This window comes from Chelonoidis abingdonii, chromosome 2, assembly GCF_003597395.2.
Source record: "Chelonoidis abingdonii isolate Lonesome George chromosome 2, CheloAbing_2.0, whole genome shotgun sequence".
NCBI lineage: Eukaryota > Metazoa > Chordata > Testudines > Testudinidae > Chelonoidis > Chelonoidis abingdonii.
Window position 1 is genome coordinate 209,585,076 of NC_133770.1, and position 20,783 is coordinate 209,605,858.

General features: G+C 46.9%; 1 protein-coding gene across 3 annotated transcripts in view; it reads right to left on the bottom strand.

Moving 5' to 3' along the window:
• TWSG1 (twisted gastrulation BMP signaling modulator 1) overlaps positions 1 to 19,394 on the bottom strand; it is a 58,528-nt gene extending 39,134 nt beyond the window's left edge. Inside the window, exons 1-2 of one of the 3 annotated variants that reach the window (XM_032777107.2) lie at positions 19,187 to 19,394; positions 15,738 to 15,902 (exon numbers count right to left, since the gene is read on the bottom strand). In XM_032777107.2, coding sequence (XP_032632998.1) covers positions 15,738 to 15,860 — 123 coding nt within the window. In that variant the 5' untranslated portion in view covers positions 15,861 to 15,902; positions 19,187 to 19,394. Of the gene's footprint in view, positions 1 to 15,737; positions 15,903 to 18,538; positions 18,668 to 18,689; positions 18,769 to 19,186 lie in introns of those variants that run through there. The other 2 variants (XM_032777105.2, XM_032777108.2) reach the window with 2 other exon arrangements.
• Between the last annotated feature and the right edge of the window lie 1,389 nt (positions 19,395 to 20,783).

Sequence of the window (20,783 nt, forward strand, 5' to 3'; positions counted from 1 at the left end):
CCCGGAGGTGCCTTTGGGGGCCCGTGGTTTTGACCCTCTTGGGGCCCGGACTGGCGTCTACGGCCACCCCGCCCACGCCTTCTACTGAAGTCTTGCCTGTGCCGGGGCACAAAGTACGGGCGGTGGGGTTGAGGCCGGAAGGGTCTGCGTTGGGTCACGGGGGTATGCATGCCCAACAAGCGCATGATGACCCTGTTGTCTTTTAAACTCTGCAACCTGGGGTCAGTCTTCTCGGAGAACACACCCTTGCCATCAAAGGGTAAGTCCTGGATGGTGTATTGGAGCTCGGGTGGCAGGTTGGAGACCTGGAGCCAGGAGATACGCCTCATGGTGATACCAGAGGCTAGAGTTCTGGCTGCCGAGTCAGCCGCATCGAGAGAAGCTTGGAGGGAGGTTCTGGCCACCTTCTTCCCTTCTTCAAGGAATGCGGCGAATTCTTGGCGCGAGTCCGGGGGTAGTAGTTCTGTGAACCTACCCACCTCCGCCCAGGTGTTGTAGCTATAACGGCTCAGGAGAGCCTGCTGATTGGCCACCCGGAGCTGCAGGGCACCTGCCGAATACACCTTGCGGCCCAGTAGGTCCATCCGCCTAGCCTCCTTAGATTTGGGGGCTGGCGCCTGTTGGCCATGGCGTTCCCTTTCGTTGACCGATTGGACAACTAATGAGGAGGGTGGACATATAGGTATTCGTACCCCCGAAAGGGTACCATGTATTTCCTCTCGACTCCCTTTGCCGTAGGGGGAATGAAGGCTGGGGATTGCCATAAGGTGTCGGCAATGGCCTGGATGGTCTTAATGAAGGGCAGAGCCACCCTAGTGGGGGTATCCGCCGACAGGATGCTCACGACGGGGTCCTCGACCTCCAGGACTTCCGCTACTGGGAGGTTGATGTTAAGTGCCACCCTTCGAAGGAGGTCCTGATGAGCTCTGAGGTCTATCGGCGGGGGCCCTGATGACGAAGTCCCTGCCACCGCCTCATCTGGAGAAGAAGAGGATGACACTCCGGGGATGAGAGGGTCCTGAATGGCCTCTTGCTCATGGGGCGGTTCCCGCTCTAGCGGTACCGGGGAGCCTGGCGGATGGATCATCTGCTCCTCTGTCCCAGCTGGAGGGGTACGGCTAATGGTGGCCTCAGGCGCCCGATGCTCTGAGGGAGCGGAGCGGGTCTGGGCCAAAGGAGCACCCTGGTCCTGGTGGTACGCCCAGGGTGTCCAAAAGGACCACTGTTGAGGTCCCGTGTCCTGAGACTGGACGTCCTGGAAGACCCTGGTAGGCACCTCCGTATCACGGTCCTGGTCGTAGAAACTGTCCGCATGGGAGGACACTGACGTCTCCCTGGATGGCCATGGAGGAGGAGAGAAACCTTGGGCTGAGGTTCCGACAGACCTTGCTCCCCTGCTTAGCAGGGACCGGTGCCGGTATTCAGAACGGTACCATGATCGAGACCGGGACCTGCGACCAGACTGGTGCCAGGAGGTCGACCGGGATCTCGAGTCCCTGCGACATGAGCGGCTCCGGGAGGTGCGGTGCCTGGGTTGGTGCCGGGAACTAGAGCGGTGCCGCGAATAGCGAGGTGGAGAGCGTGAGTCCGACCGGTGCCGCGAAGGGGAACGGTGCCGGGACTGCGAGCAGCGTCGAGAGCGGGAGCGTCGTCTTGACCGGAAGCGCCTGCGGGACCGCGATCTTGAGCGGTGCTGGTCCGCTGAGCTGACAGACGGTGGTCTGGTCAGGGTCGGCTTGCCCAGAGATTGGATTACCCGCACCGGCGGTGCTGGGGGTAGGGGCAGTGCCGTATCCATTAGGGCGATAAAGTCTCTCGTCACCGAAAACGCCTCTGGCATGGATGGCATGGTGAGCTGTACCGCGGTACGCGCTGGGGAGCTATCAGGCGCCGGACTCGATGGCCCTCGCGGGACCGGAATCGATGGTGCCGATTTCATCGGTGCCGCGGCGGGTATCGGCGCTGGGCGGTCTGATCTGGGCGCACTCTCTGGCTGCGGCGTGGGCATTGCCAAAGCAGCAGGAGTCTTAGCCTCTCTCAGCCTCAGGGAGAGGGAGCAACGTGGAGTTGACTTCGGTGCCAGTGGCAGCCGGTGCCGGGAGTCTTTAGGTGTATCGGTGCGATCAGGTGCTGTGGGAGTGCCTCTGCTCACCGACTGACTGGTGCTCGGTGCCGAAGGTGGTGGTGTCAAGGCCGCTTCCATGAGGAGCTGTTTTATTCTGATGTCCCACTCCTTTTTAGTTCGCAGCTTGAAAGCCTTGCAAATCAAGCACTTAGCAGTTAAGTGCGATTCCCCGAGGCACTTCAAACAGGAGTCGTGTGGGTCTCCTATTGGCAATGGCCTGTGACAGGCCGAGCACGGTTTGAAACCCGGTGAGCCGGGCATAAGCTCTGGCACCGGGTGTGGGGAAGGGGCTACTCCCCGAACCTCGCTAACTAGTAACAACTAACTATACTATTAATTTAAGACTTACAACTAAATCTATCTATCTATATCTACTAGAACAACAACTATTTATACAACAACAACGAGAAAAACTATGAGTAGCTAGGCAAGGTGGAGGTCAGCTAAGCCGCACTCCACTGTTCCAACAACCAACACAGGCGGTAAGAAGGAACTGAAGGGTGGCCGTGTCTGCTGGGGTATATATCCGGTGCCATAGCGGCGCCACTCCAGGGGCCGCCCAGCCGACCCGCCGAGTGTTGCTAGGGTAAAAAGTTTTCCGACGAACATGCATGCGGCGCACGCACACCTAACTGGAATGGATATGAGGAATCACTCGAAGAAGAACTATTAAATGTGGAAGAACAATAATTGGGAAACTGGAGAATCCATGGCTGACCAGAAAATGTACATTGTATGGCACAGAACCATTACAAGCTCTGATACATCATTGTTTCTCAGAGACAGGGTACATCTACTGGACAGAGCTCAGAGGATCTCTCTCTCAAACATAAAACTCAATATTTTGGAACAGAAACCCTTTCTGTGATTTCTTGCACCAGCCATGCCATGACCTCCACCCTGCAATCATTCTGAAACATGATCAGGAACACCATTCCACTGTAATGTAGCTGTCATTTGTGCCAGGAACGGCATGTCAGTTAGGTGGTGGTGGGGGGGGGGTCGGGGTGAGTAACAGCAATAGAAGTATTTGTACAGCAAGGAGTGAAGACTTCAGGGAGATGCATTCCTGCTTTGGGGGGCGGGGGGGAAAGAGAGAGAGGGAAGATAGAATGAAGTAAATTGGTCAGGATATGACTAAGGAGATATGTCAAAGAAGGGCCCAGTTGCTCAGAGCCGTAGGAGGAGGGCGGGCGGGCTGCCTGGGTGTGTAAATTGCAGGACATGATATCCTCAACTGCTTAAGTGACTATGAACTCTTACCAACCCCATATCTTTTGCTTTTAAAACAACCTAGGAAATTCAACAGCAAAGTGTTAATAAAGAATTATGGTTGCTTAGTGGTATGTCATCCTCTTGGAGAAAGTTGAAGTGAGCAAAACTCAAACTTCTGAAAACCAGGAAATACACAGTTAAGGTTGCCCTGGCAACCTTAACTCTGCCCTCTTTCAGCAATGCCTCAATATGCCTCTTTAACACACATATCTTTACTCTGCCACCCACCCACTTGCTGCAATGTACAAGCTCTTCACTTCCTTTTACAATCCATTTCACTCTCACCCACAGAACTCTATCAACACTATAAAGGAGAAAGAGAGAAAATAAAGGTTTTCCACTTCACTTTACTTCTGTTCTCCTGGAGTTGGGAGAGGCCATTCGGAATTATTTGCATACACTCCAGGGGCAATCAGTGTGTTGTCTGTGTCATTTACTGTAGGTACAGCTAACAGCTGGGATCCGCTTGGTAAAGGTGTGTTTCTGATATGAGGATGAGTCAACTACTTTGAGGAGTGTGACAGAGCTGTGATTCTGATATGAGGAGATATATGTTTTGCACCCTCCCATGTGTGCAAGCAAAGAGAAGAGCTGCATGTTTATCTTCAGGATCCAGTATGTATAATTTCACTGCAGAATTATGTATGCTATATAATTAGCAGGGCACAGGGGTTTTATTACAAAGGGCATTGTCAGTAGCAAGTTGGGATATGAGAGCAGTCTAACCATTTATCTGCATGCACTCACGTAAAGTGAATGTGGTCGGTATCAGGCACAGCTGTACTGAATGGTGGGGGCAGTAGTTTGCTCTGCTTGGTATAGGTGTGTTTGCAAAATCTGGGGATTACTTTGAGGTGTGTGACAGCACCTGTGATATGAGATCTAGGTTTTCCACCCTCATATGTAAACAAAGGGAAGAGCTGCTTATATACTTTTAGGATCCAGTTTGCACAATTTCAGTGAAGAATTGTGTAGGTTATGCCAGGGCACAGGACTTTTATTACTAAGGACACTGTCAGGAGTAAAGTGGAATACGAGCGGATTCTAATGTTTTAATGATGGTGAAGTGAAAGTATAGGTTGAAATGGTACCTATGAGTAAGGCTAGATTTTAATCATAGGTACTTTTTAATAGAAGTCATGGACAGGTCACAGGCAATAAACAAAAATTCACAGCCTGTGACTTGTCCATGACTTGTACTATAGAACCCTGACTAAATCTTGGGTGTTCTGGGACAGGGGGTGGCCTGGGGGCACTGCTTGTGCTCGAGGGGGAGGGACACCCCCCCCAAGCACGAAGCTTGGGACCTCTGCTGGTGCTGGGTGGTGATGGCGGCGGGCAGTGGTGTGCAACCCGGGACCCACACTGCTGCGGGGGAAGGGTGTGTGTGTGGCAGCCCAAGAGGGAGAGGGGTAGCAGCCAGTGCGGCTGGCCCAAGAGCTGCCTAAGCTTCCCCCGGGCCAACCGCATCAGCCACTGCAGATCTCACGGAGGCTCTGGAAAGTGATGGGATCTGTGACCTCCATGACAGACATGCAGCCTTACCTATGAGTAAGTGTCATCATCATAATCGGCAATGCCTCGATTTGAAGATGATCTCTATCACAGATTTACTTATGAGTCCTGAGATGACTCAGGAGTCTGATCCTGGAACCACAGATCCGCCTGCAGTAGGTACAGACATTTTCTGGAGGGTCATCTGCCTGTTGGGAGAGAGTTTTTTCTTTTCCCTCCCTCCCTCCCTTCTCTCTCTCTCTTTTCAGCTTCAAGGGCAAGGCGCTTATCCTCAAAGTGAGCCACTGCCTGATAGAGGATGTAGCACCATTGAGGTCAGTTGGTGGCTTGCTCCTCCCAGCTTGTGATGTCCACATTAGTTCTCTTGAGATATGCTTTCAGTTTGTCTTTGTAGCATTTCCTTTGATCACCTAGGATCTCTGACTTGTTTTGAGGAGGCAAGAGTCTGGCATCCACAAACAACGTCCAGCCCAGGGGAGTTGGTGCATGAGGATCATTGCTTCAATACTGGTGACACTGGCATCAGTGAGGATGCTGGCATTAGTGCAGAGATCTTCCCACTTAAAGCAAAGGATCCTCTGGAGGCATCGGTGATACCTCTCCAAACTCTTGAAGTGCTGTCAATAGGTCACCCAGGTTTCCCATCCATAAAGTCTCCGGAGCAAAATCAGGACCTGTACATGGCCTTCTTCGATTTGACAAAGGCCTTCAACTCCGTTAATCATGAAGCCCTATGAAAGGTGCTGGCCAAATTTGGTTTCCTTCCAAAATTTATTAAGGTTTAAAGGTTTCTCCATGATCAGATGACTGCTACCGTTCTCTGTAATGGCCTAGACATGGACCCTTTCGTCATTAAAACTGGGGTTAAGCAAGGATGCATTATTGCCCCAACTCTGTTCTCCATCGATTTAGCAGTCATTTTGGTCCTTGTTAAAGACCGCCTCCCCAATGGAGTTGACATCCAATAAAAAATATATGGGAGTCTCTTTAATCTTCGACGTCTCTGCTCAAAGTCTAAAGTCCTCAAGGTGTCCATTACTGATCTTCAGTATGCTGATGACTGTGCCATTCTCACATATACTGAGAATGACCTTCAGTCCACACTGGATTTTTTTGTACAAGCTTACCGAAGCATGGGACTCTCACTCAATATTGAGAAGACTAAAGTGCTCCATCAGCCAGCTTCAAGCCTTGCACATGCCCCAACACAAATCACCATCAAGGGACAGTCTTTGGAGAGAGTCGAGTACTTCTGTTACCTCAGTAGCCAACTTTCTCAAAACACAAAAATTGACAGTGAGATCTAGCACAGGATCTAGTGCGCAAGTGCGTCCTTTGGGCTATTGCTCTGATGCATTTTCACAGACTGTGACCTACAAAAGCAAACCAAGATCCACATCTATAAGGCAACTATTATTCTTACACTCCCTTATGTATGCAAAACTGATGAGTAAGTGTAAGGGAGATGTAAAAGCCTGTGATGCAATTCTTAAAGTGGAAACGTGTGGTATTCTTTCTGGGGAGCTGGAAAAGCATATGACTGTACACCAGGACCTGGAACCTCCTGAATCTTATAGTACCAATGCATATTGAGGCACTACTTGAAGAAAGTAAAGAGAAGATGAAGAAGGCTGTTGTATTTTTTTCCTTTTTGTGCTTTAATAGTGTTGGATGGAATTTTGTAGGCAAGAGTGAACTGGTTGCAAAAGGAAGTAAAAAGCTTGTATATTTCAGCAACTGTGGGATTGGCAGAACAGAAAGGAAAGATGGATACCATCCTACGTGAACAACGATCTGGATTTAGACAAGGGAGATCATGCACAGATGCTATTTTCACCCTGAGACGGATTATTGAGAACACAATTGCATTCCAAGGCAGTCCTGCCATCTATTTTGAGGACTTTCAAAAGGCATTTGACAGTGTAAACAGAGAAACAATGTGGAAAATTATGGAACAATATGGAATTCCAACAAAATTAATTAACATTATAAGGCATTCTACACCAACTCAAAATGCTGCATTAAAATGGAAAATGGATTGAGTAAGCCATTATGTGGCGCTGGAGATGAGGAAGGAGGAGGAGGAAGCGAAGCCATGCACCCCTGAGGCTGAGAGTATCCCATCTACCACACCCAGGAGGAAACGTAGGATTGTGGTGATTGGAGACTCGATGCTGAGGGGGACGGAAGCAACCATCTGTTGCCCTGACAGGGCCTCTCGGGAGGTATGCTGCCTGCCGGGGGCCCGTATCCGAGACGTTACGGAGGGATTGTCGAGAATCGTCCGCCCCACTGACTACTACCCCATGCTACTCATCCATGTGGGAACCAATGATACTGCGAGAGGTGATCCTCAGCAGATCAAAGGTGACTACAGGGCTCTGGGAGCACGGGTGAAGGAGTTCGGTGCTCAGGTGGTGTTCTACATGGTGGAAACAATTGGAGAGAGTCCAGCGGAGGGCAACAAAAATGATTAGAGGACTGGAGCACAAGACTTATGAAGAGAGACTGAAGGAACTGGGCTTATTCTAGCCTGCAGAAGAGAAGACTAAGGGGGATTTGATAGCAACCTTCAACTACTTGAAGGGATGCTCCAAGGAGGAGGAGCTAGGCTGTTCAGGGCTGACGGAGGACAGAACAAGGAGCAACTGGTTTGAAGTTGCGTTGCGGAGATCGAGGCTTGGATATTAGACAAAGAGGGAAACCTGGAGGAAGGGATGGAACTTGGAGAATGCGGGGTTTGTAATGGCAGGGAGAAAGAGAAAGTAATCGGAACTGGGAGGTGGGGAATCAAATCATTGCCTTAAGTGTCCTAATGAAGCCCTTATATCTGAGGTGTGTAGGAAAAGAGAACACCAGGAGACAATTCAAGGAGGAGGATGCAACAGGGGAAATAAGCAGCAGAAGAAAGTAGGGCAGTTGGCTGAATTTTTAAAGTGCCTGTACACAAATGCGAGGAGCCTGGGAAACAAGAAGGAAGAATTAGTAGTACTGGCACAGACAGGGAATTACGATGTTATTGGCATAACTGAGACATGGTGGGATAGCTCGCATACCTGGAGCACTGCCATGGATGGGTATAAGCTGTTCAGGAAGGATAGGCAGGGGCGAAGAGGGGAGGAGTAGCGCTGTATGTAAAGAGCTGTATGAATGCTCAGAGCTCCACTACGAAACTGGAAATGAGCCAGTTGAAAGTCTTTGGGTTAAATTTAGAGGGGAATGTCACAAGGGGGATGTTATGGTGGTGTCTGCTACAGACCACCAGACCAGAAAGAAGAGGTGGATGAGGCTTTTTACAGACAACTAGCAGAAGTCTGTAGATCACAGGCCCTGGTTCTCATGGGAGATTTCAATTATCCTGATATCTGCTGGGAGAGAATATACAGCAGTGCACAGGCAATCCAGGAAGTTTTTGGAGATCGCTGAGGACAACTTCCTGGTACAAATGCTGGGGGAACCAACGAGGGGCCTTGCGCCTCTCGACCTCCTGCTCACAAACAGAGAAGAGTTGATCGGGGGAAGTAAGGGTGAACGGCAACCTGGGCAGCAGTGATCATGACATGGTAGAGTTCAGAACCCTGGTCAAAGGAAGGAAGGAGAGAAGCAGAACGCAAACCCTGGATTTCAGAAAAGCGGATTTCAGCTCCCTTAGAGAAAATGATGGCAGGATTCCCTGGGAAGCTGAACTGAAGGGGATGGGTGTCCAGGAGAGCTGGCAGTTTTTTAAAGAAACCATGCTAAGAGCACAGGAAAATACCATACCGATGTGCAGAAAGAACAGCAAGCGTAGAAAGTGCCCAGCATGGCTTAGCAGGGAACTCAGTGGTGAGCTGAAGCAAAAGAAGGAAGCTTACAAAAAAATGGAAGCTTGGACAGATGACTGGGGAGGCATATAAGATTATTGCTCGGGCCTGCAGGGATAGAATCAGAAAGGCCAAAGGGCAATTTGAGTTGAAACTAGCAAGGGATGTGAAGGATAATAGGAGGGGTTTTACAAGTATGTAAGCAACAAGAAGAGGACTAGGGATGGTGTAGGTCCCTTACTCAATGAGGCAGGTATCCTAGTGTGGAAGATATGGAAAAGGCTGAAGTACTCAATTCCTTCTTCACTTCAGTCTTTACGGGCAGGATCAACTCCCAGACTACTACACTGGGGAACGCAGAGAGGAGAGGAGGAGAGCAGCCCACTGTGATAGAGGGTCAGGTTAGGGACTACTTAAAGACGTTAGACGTGCACAAGTCTATGGGACGGACGAACTGCATCCGAGGGTGCTGAGGGAGTTAGCTGATGTGATTGCAGAGCCGTTGACCATTATCTTTGAAAATTCATGGCGAACAGGAGAGGTCCCAGAGGACTGGAAGAAAGCAAATATAGTACCTATCTTTAAGAAAGGGAAAAAGAAGATCCAGGGAACTACAGACCAATCAGTCTCACCTCAATCCCTGGAAAATCATGGAGCAGGTGCTGAAGGAATCCATCCTGAAACACTTAGAGGAAAACAAGGTGATCAGAAGCAGTCAGCATGGATTCACCAAGGGTAAATCATGCCTGACAACCTGATTGCTTTCTATGATGAGATGACTGGACTTGTGGATGGGGGCAAGCTGTTGATGTTGTATACCTTGACTTTAGTAAGGCTTTTGACACGGTTTCCCACAGCATTCTCATCAGCAAACTAAGGAAGTATGGGTTGGAGGAATGGACTGTGAAGTGGATAGAAAACTGGTTGAATCAACGGGCTCAGCGGGTAGGTATCAATGGCACACTCTCTAGTTGGCAACCAGTAACAAGTGGTGTGCCCAGGGGTCTGTCTTAGGGCCCGTTCTATTCAATGTCTTCATTAATGATCTTGATGATGGGATAGCTTGCACATTAAGTAAATTTGCAGATGACACCAAGTTGGGGGGAGTGGTGGACACGCTGGAGGGCAGGGATAGGATTCAGGGAGACTTAGACAATTGGAGAAGTGGGCCACAAGAAACCTCATGAAGTTCAACAAGGACAAGTGCAAAGTCCTGCACTTAGGACAGAAAAACCCCATGCACTGCTACAGGCTGGGGACTGTTTGGCTAAGTAGCAGTGCTGAAGAAAAGGATCTTGGGGTTACGGTAGATGAAAGTTGAACATGAGCCTACAGTGTGCTCTTGTAGCCAAAAAAGGCTAATAGCATACTGGGCTGTATTAGTAGGAGTGTTGCCAGCAGATCGAGGGATGTGATTATTCCCCTCTATTCGGCACTGGTGAGGCCGCATCTGGAATATTGTGTCCAGTTTTGGGCGCCACACTACAAAAAGGACGTGGAACAATTGGAGAGAGTCCAGCGGAGGGCAACAAAAATGATTAGAGGACTGGAGCACATGACTTATGAAGAGAGACTGAAGGAACTGGGCTTATTTAGCCTGCAGAAGAGAAGACTAAAGGGGGATTTGATAGCAACCTTCAACTACTTGAAGGGATGCTCCAAGGAGGAGGGAGCTAGGCTGTTCTCAGTGGTGACGGAGGACAGAACAAGGAGCAATGGTTTGAAGTTGCAGTTGCGGAAGTCGAGGCTGGATATTAGAAAAAACTTTCTGACTAGGAGAGTGGTGAAGTATTGGAATGGGTTACCTAGGGAGGTGGTAGAATCTCCATCTTTAGAGCTATTTAAAGTCCGGCTAGACCGCACCCTGGCTGGGATTATTTAGGGAAAATGGTCCTGCCTTTAGCAGGGGGTTGGACTAGATGACCTCATGAGGTCCCTTCCAACCTTTTGATTCTATGATTCTATGATTCAGGATCAAGACAGGTGTAAGGCAGAGGTACGTCCTGTCTCCTTTTTTTGTTTATGCTAGTCATCGACTATGGATTAAAACAATGCGACAGTGATACATATAGCCAAAAATGGAACAATTCAAGGCTATTTGGTCTAGACTTTGCTAAAGACATCACTCTTATCAATTAAGATGCCAAAGGACTACAAAAATGTACAAACCAAGTCAAAGAAGTAATGGAGAAGATAGGTTTAGATACAATGCAAAGAAATGTAAAGTCATGTTAATGCGGACTGTAGGGACAGAAATCAAACTGAAGAAGAGAAACTGGAGAAGGTGGACAATTTTATGTATTTTGGAAGTACCATCAGCTAAGACGGTACTAGTTCTGAGGAAATCATAAGAAGAATCAGAAAGGCAAACACTGCATTTGGAAGACTCAAAAACATTTCCCTCAAGACAAAACTGAACGTGTACAAAGTAATTGTTATCGCCATCACAACATATAGCTACTTATTAAGAAAGAGACATAAAAGCTGGATACATTTAATCACAAATGTCTGAGAAGAATATTTGTAACAACATATAGAGATAAGAAGATGAAAGAAGAAGTCAGACAAGGCACCCTCTCACAAATAATCTACAAAAAAAGACATCAGTGGCTGGGACATGTGCTGAGAATGGAAAAAGAACACTTACCAAATATCACCCTTGAATGGAAGCCAGAAAACACAAGAAGAAAGAGAGGAAGACTGCGAATAACATGGAAACAAACAGTTCTGAATGGCATCAAGCACCTCAACATGAAATGGGAAGATTTGGAGAAAAGGGCAGTTGACAGGCAAGGATGGCAAATGTGGGTAGCCCAGTGCGCAGTAAAGCACGGGATGGACTAAGGTCCAAGGTACGGGGTTGGCAGAGCAGAAGTTGCATAGGCAACCACAAACTGTGTTTGAATTTCACTCAACTCAACTTTCTGCAAAGGGGTGACAGACCACAAAGCAACCCTTACCTCTGTATTAACATAGGGGTTTCTTTGCAATTGAAATAAAAGAGGGGATAAGTGCTGGCTTCTCCTTGACCCAGGCTTTTACAGCAAAACTACTCTAAATGAAGGTGAAATGAAATGAAGGTGAGCACACCTGCAGTGCCACACCAGGCCACAAAAGGGCTCACAGGGACTGCACACATCTGTTCAAAGGGACACAAGCCACCTAGCATGTCTCACTCTGAGCACAGAGGCAGAGAACCATCACCCATGAACTGACAGCTAATTTGTTATTTATTCATTTATTTTTAGGTGCACCTGTAAAGCATCCCGGAAAAAGAAGCTGTTTGCTTTAGCATCTTATGATTTCAATTGCTGACTCCACTAAAATTTCATCAACATGGGAAGGCTCTTCCAGTAATGGGTAACAGCTGGCTAACTAAAGTACATGCATGACTGCAGAAATCTAGCTTCACGGTCTTACACTGCTTATTTTCTTAAAAAACATAACAGCCCTGCACACACATACGCATACACAAAAGCTAACCCTCAACTCCTCAGACACAAGACTGTTAAATCTTTGTGGCTTGTAAACATTTAAGATATAAGTCACAAGTTAATTTATTATAATGTGTGTTTAGAGGAAAGACTAAAGGGATATAAAATTCTAACCATCAAACCAAGGGCACAAATGAAGCAACTGTACTTGAAATATCCAAGAAAAACTTTACGAATATGAAGTTGTTGATCTCATGCTCTTTTCTGTTATGGTTCTAACAAAATAAATATTTATGTCAGGACCACCCTTAAGTACTGCAGCTTGTAAGGAGTGGTAGTAATGACTGTACTGCTTTCCAGCCATGCTGGCAAAAATATTTACATAACTGTGTGCTACATATGAGAGAGAACATGTGGGTTTTTTCAGTATTTCTTCAGTCCAGGTGCCCTCACTATTTGAACATGAAAATGACAAATATTCACATGCTGCAGCAGTACCCCAGTAACATTAAAGAGACATTATTCAGATTCCAGACCAGAAGTTTTACCTACTTTATGGCTGTTCTACTTTGATAGGGAAAATCCTTTATATTCCAGATTCAATATCTAGTAGTTTTACTTATTTAAGTTCACAATTCCACTACCAAGAACATTTATTAAAAATGTACAAGTTACAATCACTCCCACCCTCACTCTTAGACTCCAGAGCTCGGCTGCTGGAGCCCTGCAGGAGCGGCAGCAGGGCTCTGGGGGTTATTTAAAGGGCCAGGGCTCCCACTGCCTCTACTGCCCTGGGCCCTTTACATAGCTGCCGGAGCCCCACCGCTGCTACCCCAGGGCTCTGGGGACTATTTAAAGGGCTGGGGTGGTAGAAGCAGGGGAGTCCTGAACCCTTTAAATAGTCCCCCCACCGAGCCCTGCTGCCGGAGCCCTGGGGTAGCAGCAGCAGCCGGGGGCTCCGGCAGCAGTTTAAATGGCCCAGAGCGGTAGCAGCAGCCAAGCCCCCAGCTCCTGCTGCTACCCCAGTGAGGGAGGGCACTTACCAGTACAGGGCGGGGCGGGGTTGGCTCTGACTCCCCCATCCCTGCCCCAGGCCCCACCCCTTCTGGGAGCCAGAGCTGGCCCCAACCCAGCCCCGTACTAGTAAGTCCCTATTTCTACTTTCACCCCTGCCCACTCCCCTAACTTCCCTGGGCAGCAGCTGCCCAGCAGGCTAGCAATTGCATCTGTCCCCACCACACCCCCACTGCCATGTGCTGCTCCTGCCCTCTGCCCTGGAGCTGCTCCCTGAGACTCCTGCTTGCTGTGCAGGGTGGGGAGGTGAGGAGGAAGAGGGGGGCTAATGTCAAGGTGTCCCCCTCCCCACTGCTCCTGCACCCCGCTTACCTCATCTTCCATAGAGCAGGGAGGGGATACACAACGGAGGGAGCTTGCTGGCAGAAGCTGGTCTCAGCAAGATGATCTAATTAACAAGGCAGTGTACTTTAAGGGGACATCCACATCTCTCTCTCTCTCTCTCTCACACACACACACACACACACACACACACACAGCGTGTGTCTCTGTCTGCAGTGCTGTCTCCCCTTCCTCCATTACTGCTGCCTTGTAAAATGTGAGAGTTAACCCTTGAGGGCTCAGCCAATTACTAGTTCATCATTTAGCAGTAAGGTATTCCGTGGGAAATAGCCCACCCTCTGACTCCTCCACTCAACTAAGCTTCACAATCATCATCACTGTGTACCAGTATTAAATTATTTGTTTAAAACTTATACAGTGTGTGTGTATATATTATATATAGTGTCTTGTCTGGTGAAAAAAATTCCCTGGAACCTAAACCTCCCGTTTACATTAATTCTTATGGGGAAATTGGATTCGTTTAACATCGTTTCGCTTAAAGTTGCATTTTTCAGCAACATATCTACAACATTAAGTGAGGAGTTACTGTAACTCATGCATATTCCCAATTCGCACAAGGCTTAAGAACGCATTACAAACGATGAAATATAAACTTTTTAAATGAGCTCTATCTCTGTAGATGACAGTGTCAATTCAAGACAACGCACATAAGCATTCGCTATGGTTCTCTAAGTCACAAGTCTTTGAAATTGAAGTTCTTTCAATTTTATGCTTTATTTTCAGGGATGCTAAGAACCCACAACTCGAATCACCATCAGTAAGAGGCATAAGTGCTCAATGCCTCCGAGTACCCGGACATTTACTAATTAGGCATTTTAAACTGTTTTATCCTACCAATTATTTCCAAAACAAATAAGTTGTTAGAGAACTTTACAGTAACTAGTTATATTTCAAATGCACTGTACATTTTAAAGTTATAATTGGTATATTACTTTTAAAGAGGTTTCAAGTGCAGTTTTACTTAGAAATGAGACAATAAAAATGATTCTTACAACACATCAGCTCTCTGTAGGCACTGAGTCCCATCTGGTAGCTTTACTAGCAAAAGTAACTTTTTTACTTTAAACAAAACCAAACCCCACTCCTGTTAGCACTTTTCTAGCTCATCCATTATCCACAGAATTATTAACTGGTTTCCAGATGCAGCAACTTACAGTACTAGAGGCAATGCAGGAGCCAAAAAAAACAGTTTGGTTTTCAGATCCCAGGAAGAACATGCATGTTTGGCAAAGGTTTTTATTTGTAAACTGTGCAAATTTTATATGGAAGTCAATGAAACAAACATGGAAACTCTTGATGTTGTTTTTAGTCACTTTTAAGACTACAGCATACTTTAAGTAAGCAGACAAAATACATTGCAGACACGACATTTTCTCTCCTCTCCCTCATTTCCTAACATCACTCATCTAAAACCTAAGGTTAATTGTAGAAAGCATTGTGATCCACTGCCTGCAATTTGTGATGCCAGTACATCATCCTGAGCTGAGGTGCACATTAAGAATTCTTGGCCACCTTTTCCCAACTGCCATATTTCTACAGCTGTCACAGAGTAAAATTTAAAGATTTCCTCATGCATCTAGGAACCTTAAGAAGTTTCCATTTCTATATGAGACAGTTTTAAAGAGCTTTAGGAGCCTCATGGAAAACACTGAAAGCATCCTAATTTAAAGAAGCAAAAACTTAATTCTGATGTAGGTTTTCTGTAGTTCTCTTCTTTCCTACTATTATTATTAAAAGCATGATTGGTACCTGTTATAACCCAGATGAAATTAAAATCTTTTGTTAGCAGAACAGAGTTCAGAAAAAATACAAACCACACCTCTTATGTCACAAACAAAGGAATCCACTTTCATCTGCTTTAGAATGTACAGGAGTCAAATGAAATCTTGTTTTGTGTTGGTTTTTAAATTTGGAATGAATGTTTTCATGAAACCATTCTTAGCAATAAAAATAGAGAAAATATGTCATAGAAATATACTTGGTTACAAAGAGAATGAGGATTCAGTTGCCGTTCAAAGTATTAATAAGCAGCTAAGCAAAATAAAGTTTGTTTTTTATTTCAGCATATTTCAGTATCATTGGATATTGTCTACTTAAATCACTGAATCTATCTGAAAGACTTAAAAACAAATTCTGAAACTAAGTCTTTAGAGTAAAGAAAGGAAATACCTGTATCAGACATTTACTGACATCACTAGCACAGAGAGCCTTATTGCAGCCCATTGATGGTGGAATCCATAATAAGAACAGCAGGATAGTTACTATAGGCACTATGATGTACTGTGACCTCATGATTCCCTGCAGGCAGTCAATTTCTGGAATCTCCAAGCAGCACTGAAATAAGAAAAAGCAACTGAAAATACTGTATTTTGCTGAAGTGGAAGCCAAATCATTTTTGTTTTTCTCATGTAATTCCTTTAAAGCAATGTTAAGGGCTTTGCAGAGTAGAGTGATTTCAATCAAATTAAAAATTGTGAAATCAATGTGAAGTTATGCTGCTGCAACATTAAACTTTATAATATATTTAAATATAAGCATGTGGGTTTTCTTAATTGCTACTACTGATTAGGGAATCTTATTTGAATGTCATAAATCTGCTGTATGCAAAAAAAAAAATGTTTTCAATGTATTAAAATTAAGGGCCTGATCCTGCAAACCCAAAAAACAGCTATGTTACTTTTCTCACACAAATACACTTACTTAAAGTATGTACACAAGTGTGCATAGCATGAAGAGCTACAGTCGTATTTTTACTAAAAACATCTTAGTGGCATGAAATCTGTATCCCTTCAAAACAAAACCACTTCAGTGTTAACAATAAGATGTTTAGACTTTTAATACATTTACAATACACATATGCCAACATTTCAAAAAAAGGACCCTAAAGTTAGATTCCTAAGCCTGTACCTTAAACACTTGAAGGCGGGATTTTTCAAAAGCACAAAGTAACTGAAGTCAATGAGACACGTGCACCTAAAATTGGAGGACTATAGCTTGGTCAAAGAATTTCAGCTTCCTTCACTTCTGGAAGTTCAGTATATTGGTAGATGATATGGTTTTGCAAATACAACGTGTTTGACTTCATTATTTGTGTTATCAAAATAGGTTATGGACCCCAATTATAAACTAGGACCCCAGTCTGGTAGGCACTGTACACATACATAACAAGGAGCTTAGAATGAGCTTGTACTGTTCTTTTGGTAAAGATGTTAATGGAGCCCTGGATTTGTCTTGTTCAGCATTTATGAACCTTTTAGAAAAAAAATTCTATGTAAACTAAAATTCTACTAGCAGGAAACTAATTAAAAAAACCAAGTACAACATATCCACTTGAGCAATTTAACACTATAAAATGGGAAGAAATTAAATACCAATATGTAAATAAAAATGATTTAAATATAGAATATCATTTAAAATTAACAGTTATTTTTTAAATTAAAAAAAAAAAGCATTATTTGTATCCAGTCAGAGTTTTGGGGGGCTTCCCCTATTCAATCCAGGGGCATATACAAAGAAGAGGATCTTTCACACAATCAAGAGCCATTTACTTTCACCGTTTAGTAGTTCATCAAACATACATAAAGCTTGATTTTTATCATAAATTATAATCTAGATTTAACAATAAATATCTTAATAAAAATGGCAGGAACTAAAATAAATATATGGTAAGTAAACAAAATACTTGTTTTATAAAGGAGAAGCTCTGATAAATTAGTGAATAAAGATATGTTTTAACACAGCACCAAACTGTTTCAACGCCATCAATCTGGATTTAGTCATTATATATCAAAGGGCTTCTGAATACACAATTGGATAGATGTCACTAATATGAATACACTGCGATGGAGTTATATTAAGAATTTAATACAGATGTGTGTTGTGGGGTGAGTGGCTAACAATTTCCATGCTTCACTGCTCAGTCTTAGTTGCCACTTATCCTTTCAATCTACATTTTTACTACATTCCATTCTCTGCTTGCACTCAAAACTTCCCCCCTGGCTGTCTTCTTTCCTCACCTACATTCAGTTTCTGCCTGCTACCTATCCCTCTTGTTTAACCTTTCATAATTCAGTAGGCTCATTCTCAGTTACTGCTTTCTAAACTGCACACTACAGCTTGACTTGGAAGGTCAAGTTTAAGTCTGGCTTAACTAACACTAGTTACCCACCTTGTATCTATACTATGAAAGGTAGGCAACACCTTTAGTTGATTTCAGGTGATTGAGTTAGCCAAAGCAGGTGCTAGTTAAGTCCATCCTAAATGTCCATTTTTTCTAATCTAAACAAAAGAACCAGGACACAGGGGAGAAAAATACCTCTGAAAGGCCCACCATGAGTACTGGTGATTAACTCTCTTTCCCTGCACAAACATCTGGTACTGCTGTCTGAGAGGCTGCTATGGCAGCAAAGGTGTAGATCATGCTCTTTGCATGGGTCTGGACCAACACATGATTGGTAGGAATGATGTGGAGAAATGAGGAGCAAGGTACTTGAACTGTAATCTCTTCAGGACAACCTATTTTTTGCTCTGTGTTTGTACGGCAGCTAGCAGAGCAGTCCCCTCACTATCTACATTGCTCTTGCCCTTTGAAATGGCTGGGGTCCTGCTGGTCCATATTTCATATCATTTGGTTCTACAGAGAGAGAAAAGACTGAGGTCTCTGTTCCTCAGAGATTCATTTTGTCCTGGGTGGCTAGCTAGTTTTCAAGTGAATAACTGTACAGAAACAACTCACAAATATATCGGATGCCAACTTGAACCTGATCCCCCAAATACCGTGAACTATGCATAAAAGGTTGAGGGAGGAGGTTGGGGTTTTTTTGCAAAGCAGACATTTCCCATGAACAGTTTTCTACTAACTCGTGTGCTAACTGCTCACAAAACACTTTGAACTGACTTACTCCTCCACGCAGAACAGTCCGAGCTCATCCACACCCCCTGCCCTGCTAACCGAGTCACCATTTTCCTACCAAAGATGGCCCTGGCACAGGCCTCCCGGCGGCTGGCGACGGGGAGAAAACAAGCACAAAATGTTTTATCCCGATACTTTCCCAACCTTCTCTGGGGCAGGGGCGCTGGAACAATGTGTCTGGCGGGGATGCTGCGAGCCACTGCACCAACCTGTAAACCCCGCATATGATGGAAACCACTTCAAGGCGGGGCAGGGGAGCAGCGGCAGCGCCCCCAGCACCCTGCAGGGGGGGAGGCAGCCGCACCAGGCGCAGCCACAGGCCGAGCCAAGAAAGAGCAACAACTCCGCGGCCAATCCCCACCCCGCTATGCCAGCAGCGTGTGCCAGCCGGTGGGATGGCGCTGGCCCGATCGGGAGTGTTTCCAAAGCGCCGTTAACAGGCAGCGGTGGCCTCCCCAGCGCAGACTAGCGCAGACTAGGCGGGGTCTAGCCTGGCTACCAAGGGGCGCAGCTCGCTTCGAATCAAAGAGGAGCGAGCCGGAGCTCCTGAAAGAGCCACAGACCCCACGCGCACCGCCCCGCTCCCCCTTCCCGGCACCGGAGCCCCCCGATCTCCTAGCCGGGCAGCCCCTCTTTCTGCCCGGCCCCTGGCGCCCCAGTGCCTCGCCCCGGCTCGCAGCGGCCCCCCCGCCGGCAGGTCTCTTACCCCAAGGCGTTGCGGGCTGCGCACCCCGGTGCCTGGCGCTTCGGCTCCTCCAGAGGCGGCGGCAGTGGCCGCGCTCTGCAGCCCGCGGCTTCCTTCGCCTCGGCCGCACGCAGCAAGGAGGCGGCCCGCGCGTCGCGTCGCGCCGCTCACACAAGGCCCAGCAGCGCCCCGCCTAGGGGCACCGTCAGGGGACAGGACCCTCCCCCGCTCTGCCCGGCCTGAGGGAGTGGTTGACTCCCCCCCTCACTTGGGGGGAAGCAGGGGGCCCCCGCCCGCGTGCATCGCTCTGCCTGAGCCCACTTGGGCCCGTCCGAGGAGGGGAGCCCCAGGGAGGGGACGGGCCTGCTCCACCTCCCTCACCAGCTCCGAACCGGGACCACTTGGCGGGTGAGTTGGCCACAGTGGCCAGACTTTTCACCTCTGCAGCAGACGGGCCCCTGGGGCCCAGCTGGGGCAGCAGCTCCGCATTCGAACACCTGACCGACTCTGCATGGTTGGGGTGACCGCCTTGTGCCGCGCTGGGCGCCCCTCTCAGAAGAGTGACACTGGAATTGGAAAAAGTACAGAGCAGGGCAACAGCAGGGAGTGAGGGTGTGGAACAGCTTTGAGATGAACAGAGATTAAACAGGCTGAGACTGTTAAACTCAGAAAAGAGAGGCGGGAGGGGGAGATCGTGAATGCTGTGAAAAATGTGAATAGGGAAGAGGAGGTTAGTTATCTGTAACTGGAGGTTCTTCAAGATGTGTGGTCCCTGTTTGTATTCCACCCATGGGTGCGCACGTGTCCCATGCACCTGAGTCCAGAAGTGTTTCTTAGCAGTAGCCATAGACCCACATGTGCGTAGTGCATGATCAAAGCTGAGGGTATAATAAGTCTTGTGGGTTGACACCTCTCCAGTGTCCCTCTTATTGTGCAGTCCAGTCCACAGCAGAAGGGATGGAGGGTGAGTATTAGAATACAGATTGGGAACACACAGCTCAAAGAACCTCCAGTTGCAGGTAAGTAATCGCTTTTTCTTCGAGTCATGGTCCCTATATGTATTCCATACATGAGTGATTAGCGAGCAGTGATCAGTGCAGAGGTGGGTGCGAGGATGCAATAGGAAGTGCAATCAGCAGTACAACAGTCTGTAGCCGGTAGTTGTGCGATGGCATTGTGGGATGTGGATGGAGTGCCAGGTTGTTGCATGACAGATGTCTTGCCATGAGACGTCAGCGAGGGAGGCTGATGTAGCTCCTTGCGCTTGCACAGAGTGCACTGTGGCTCCATCAGGCGGAGGTACATTGGATTGTGTGTAGCATTCACGGATCCACCCGGAGACCCATTTGGGGATTCACTGGGAGGAGACAGTTAGGCCCTGGGATCAGTTGGCAATGGTCACAAATAGTTTTGGCAATGTGCAAAATGAGCGAGTCGGGTGGAGGTAGAATGTCAGTGCACAGCGGACATCTTGGGAGTGCAGGATCCTATCCATGTGGGAGGTGTGTGGTTTGGGACAGAACACAGATAGATAGATGCATTGATTTAGGTGGAACTTCAACACTATTTTTGGGAGGAATTTAGGTGTAGACATAAGGAAAATTTATTCTGGAGAAAA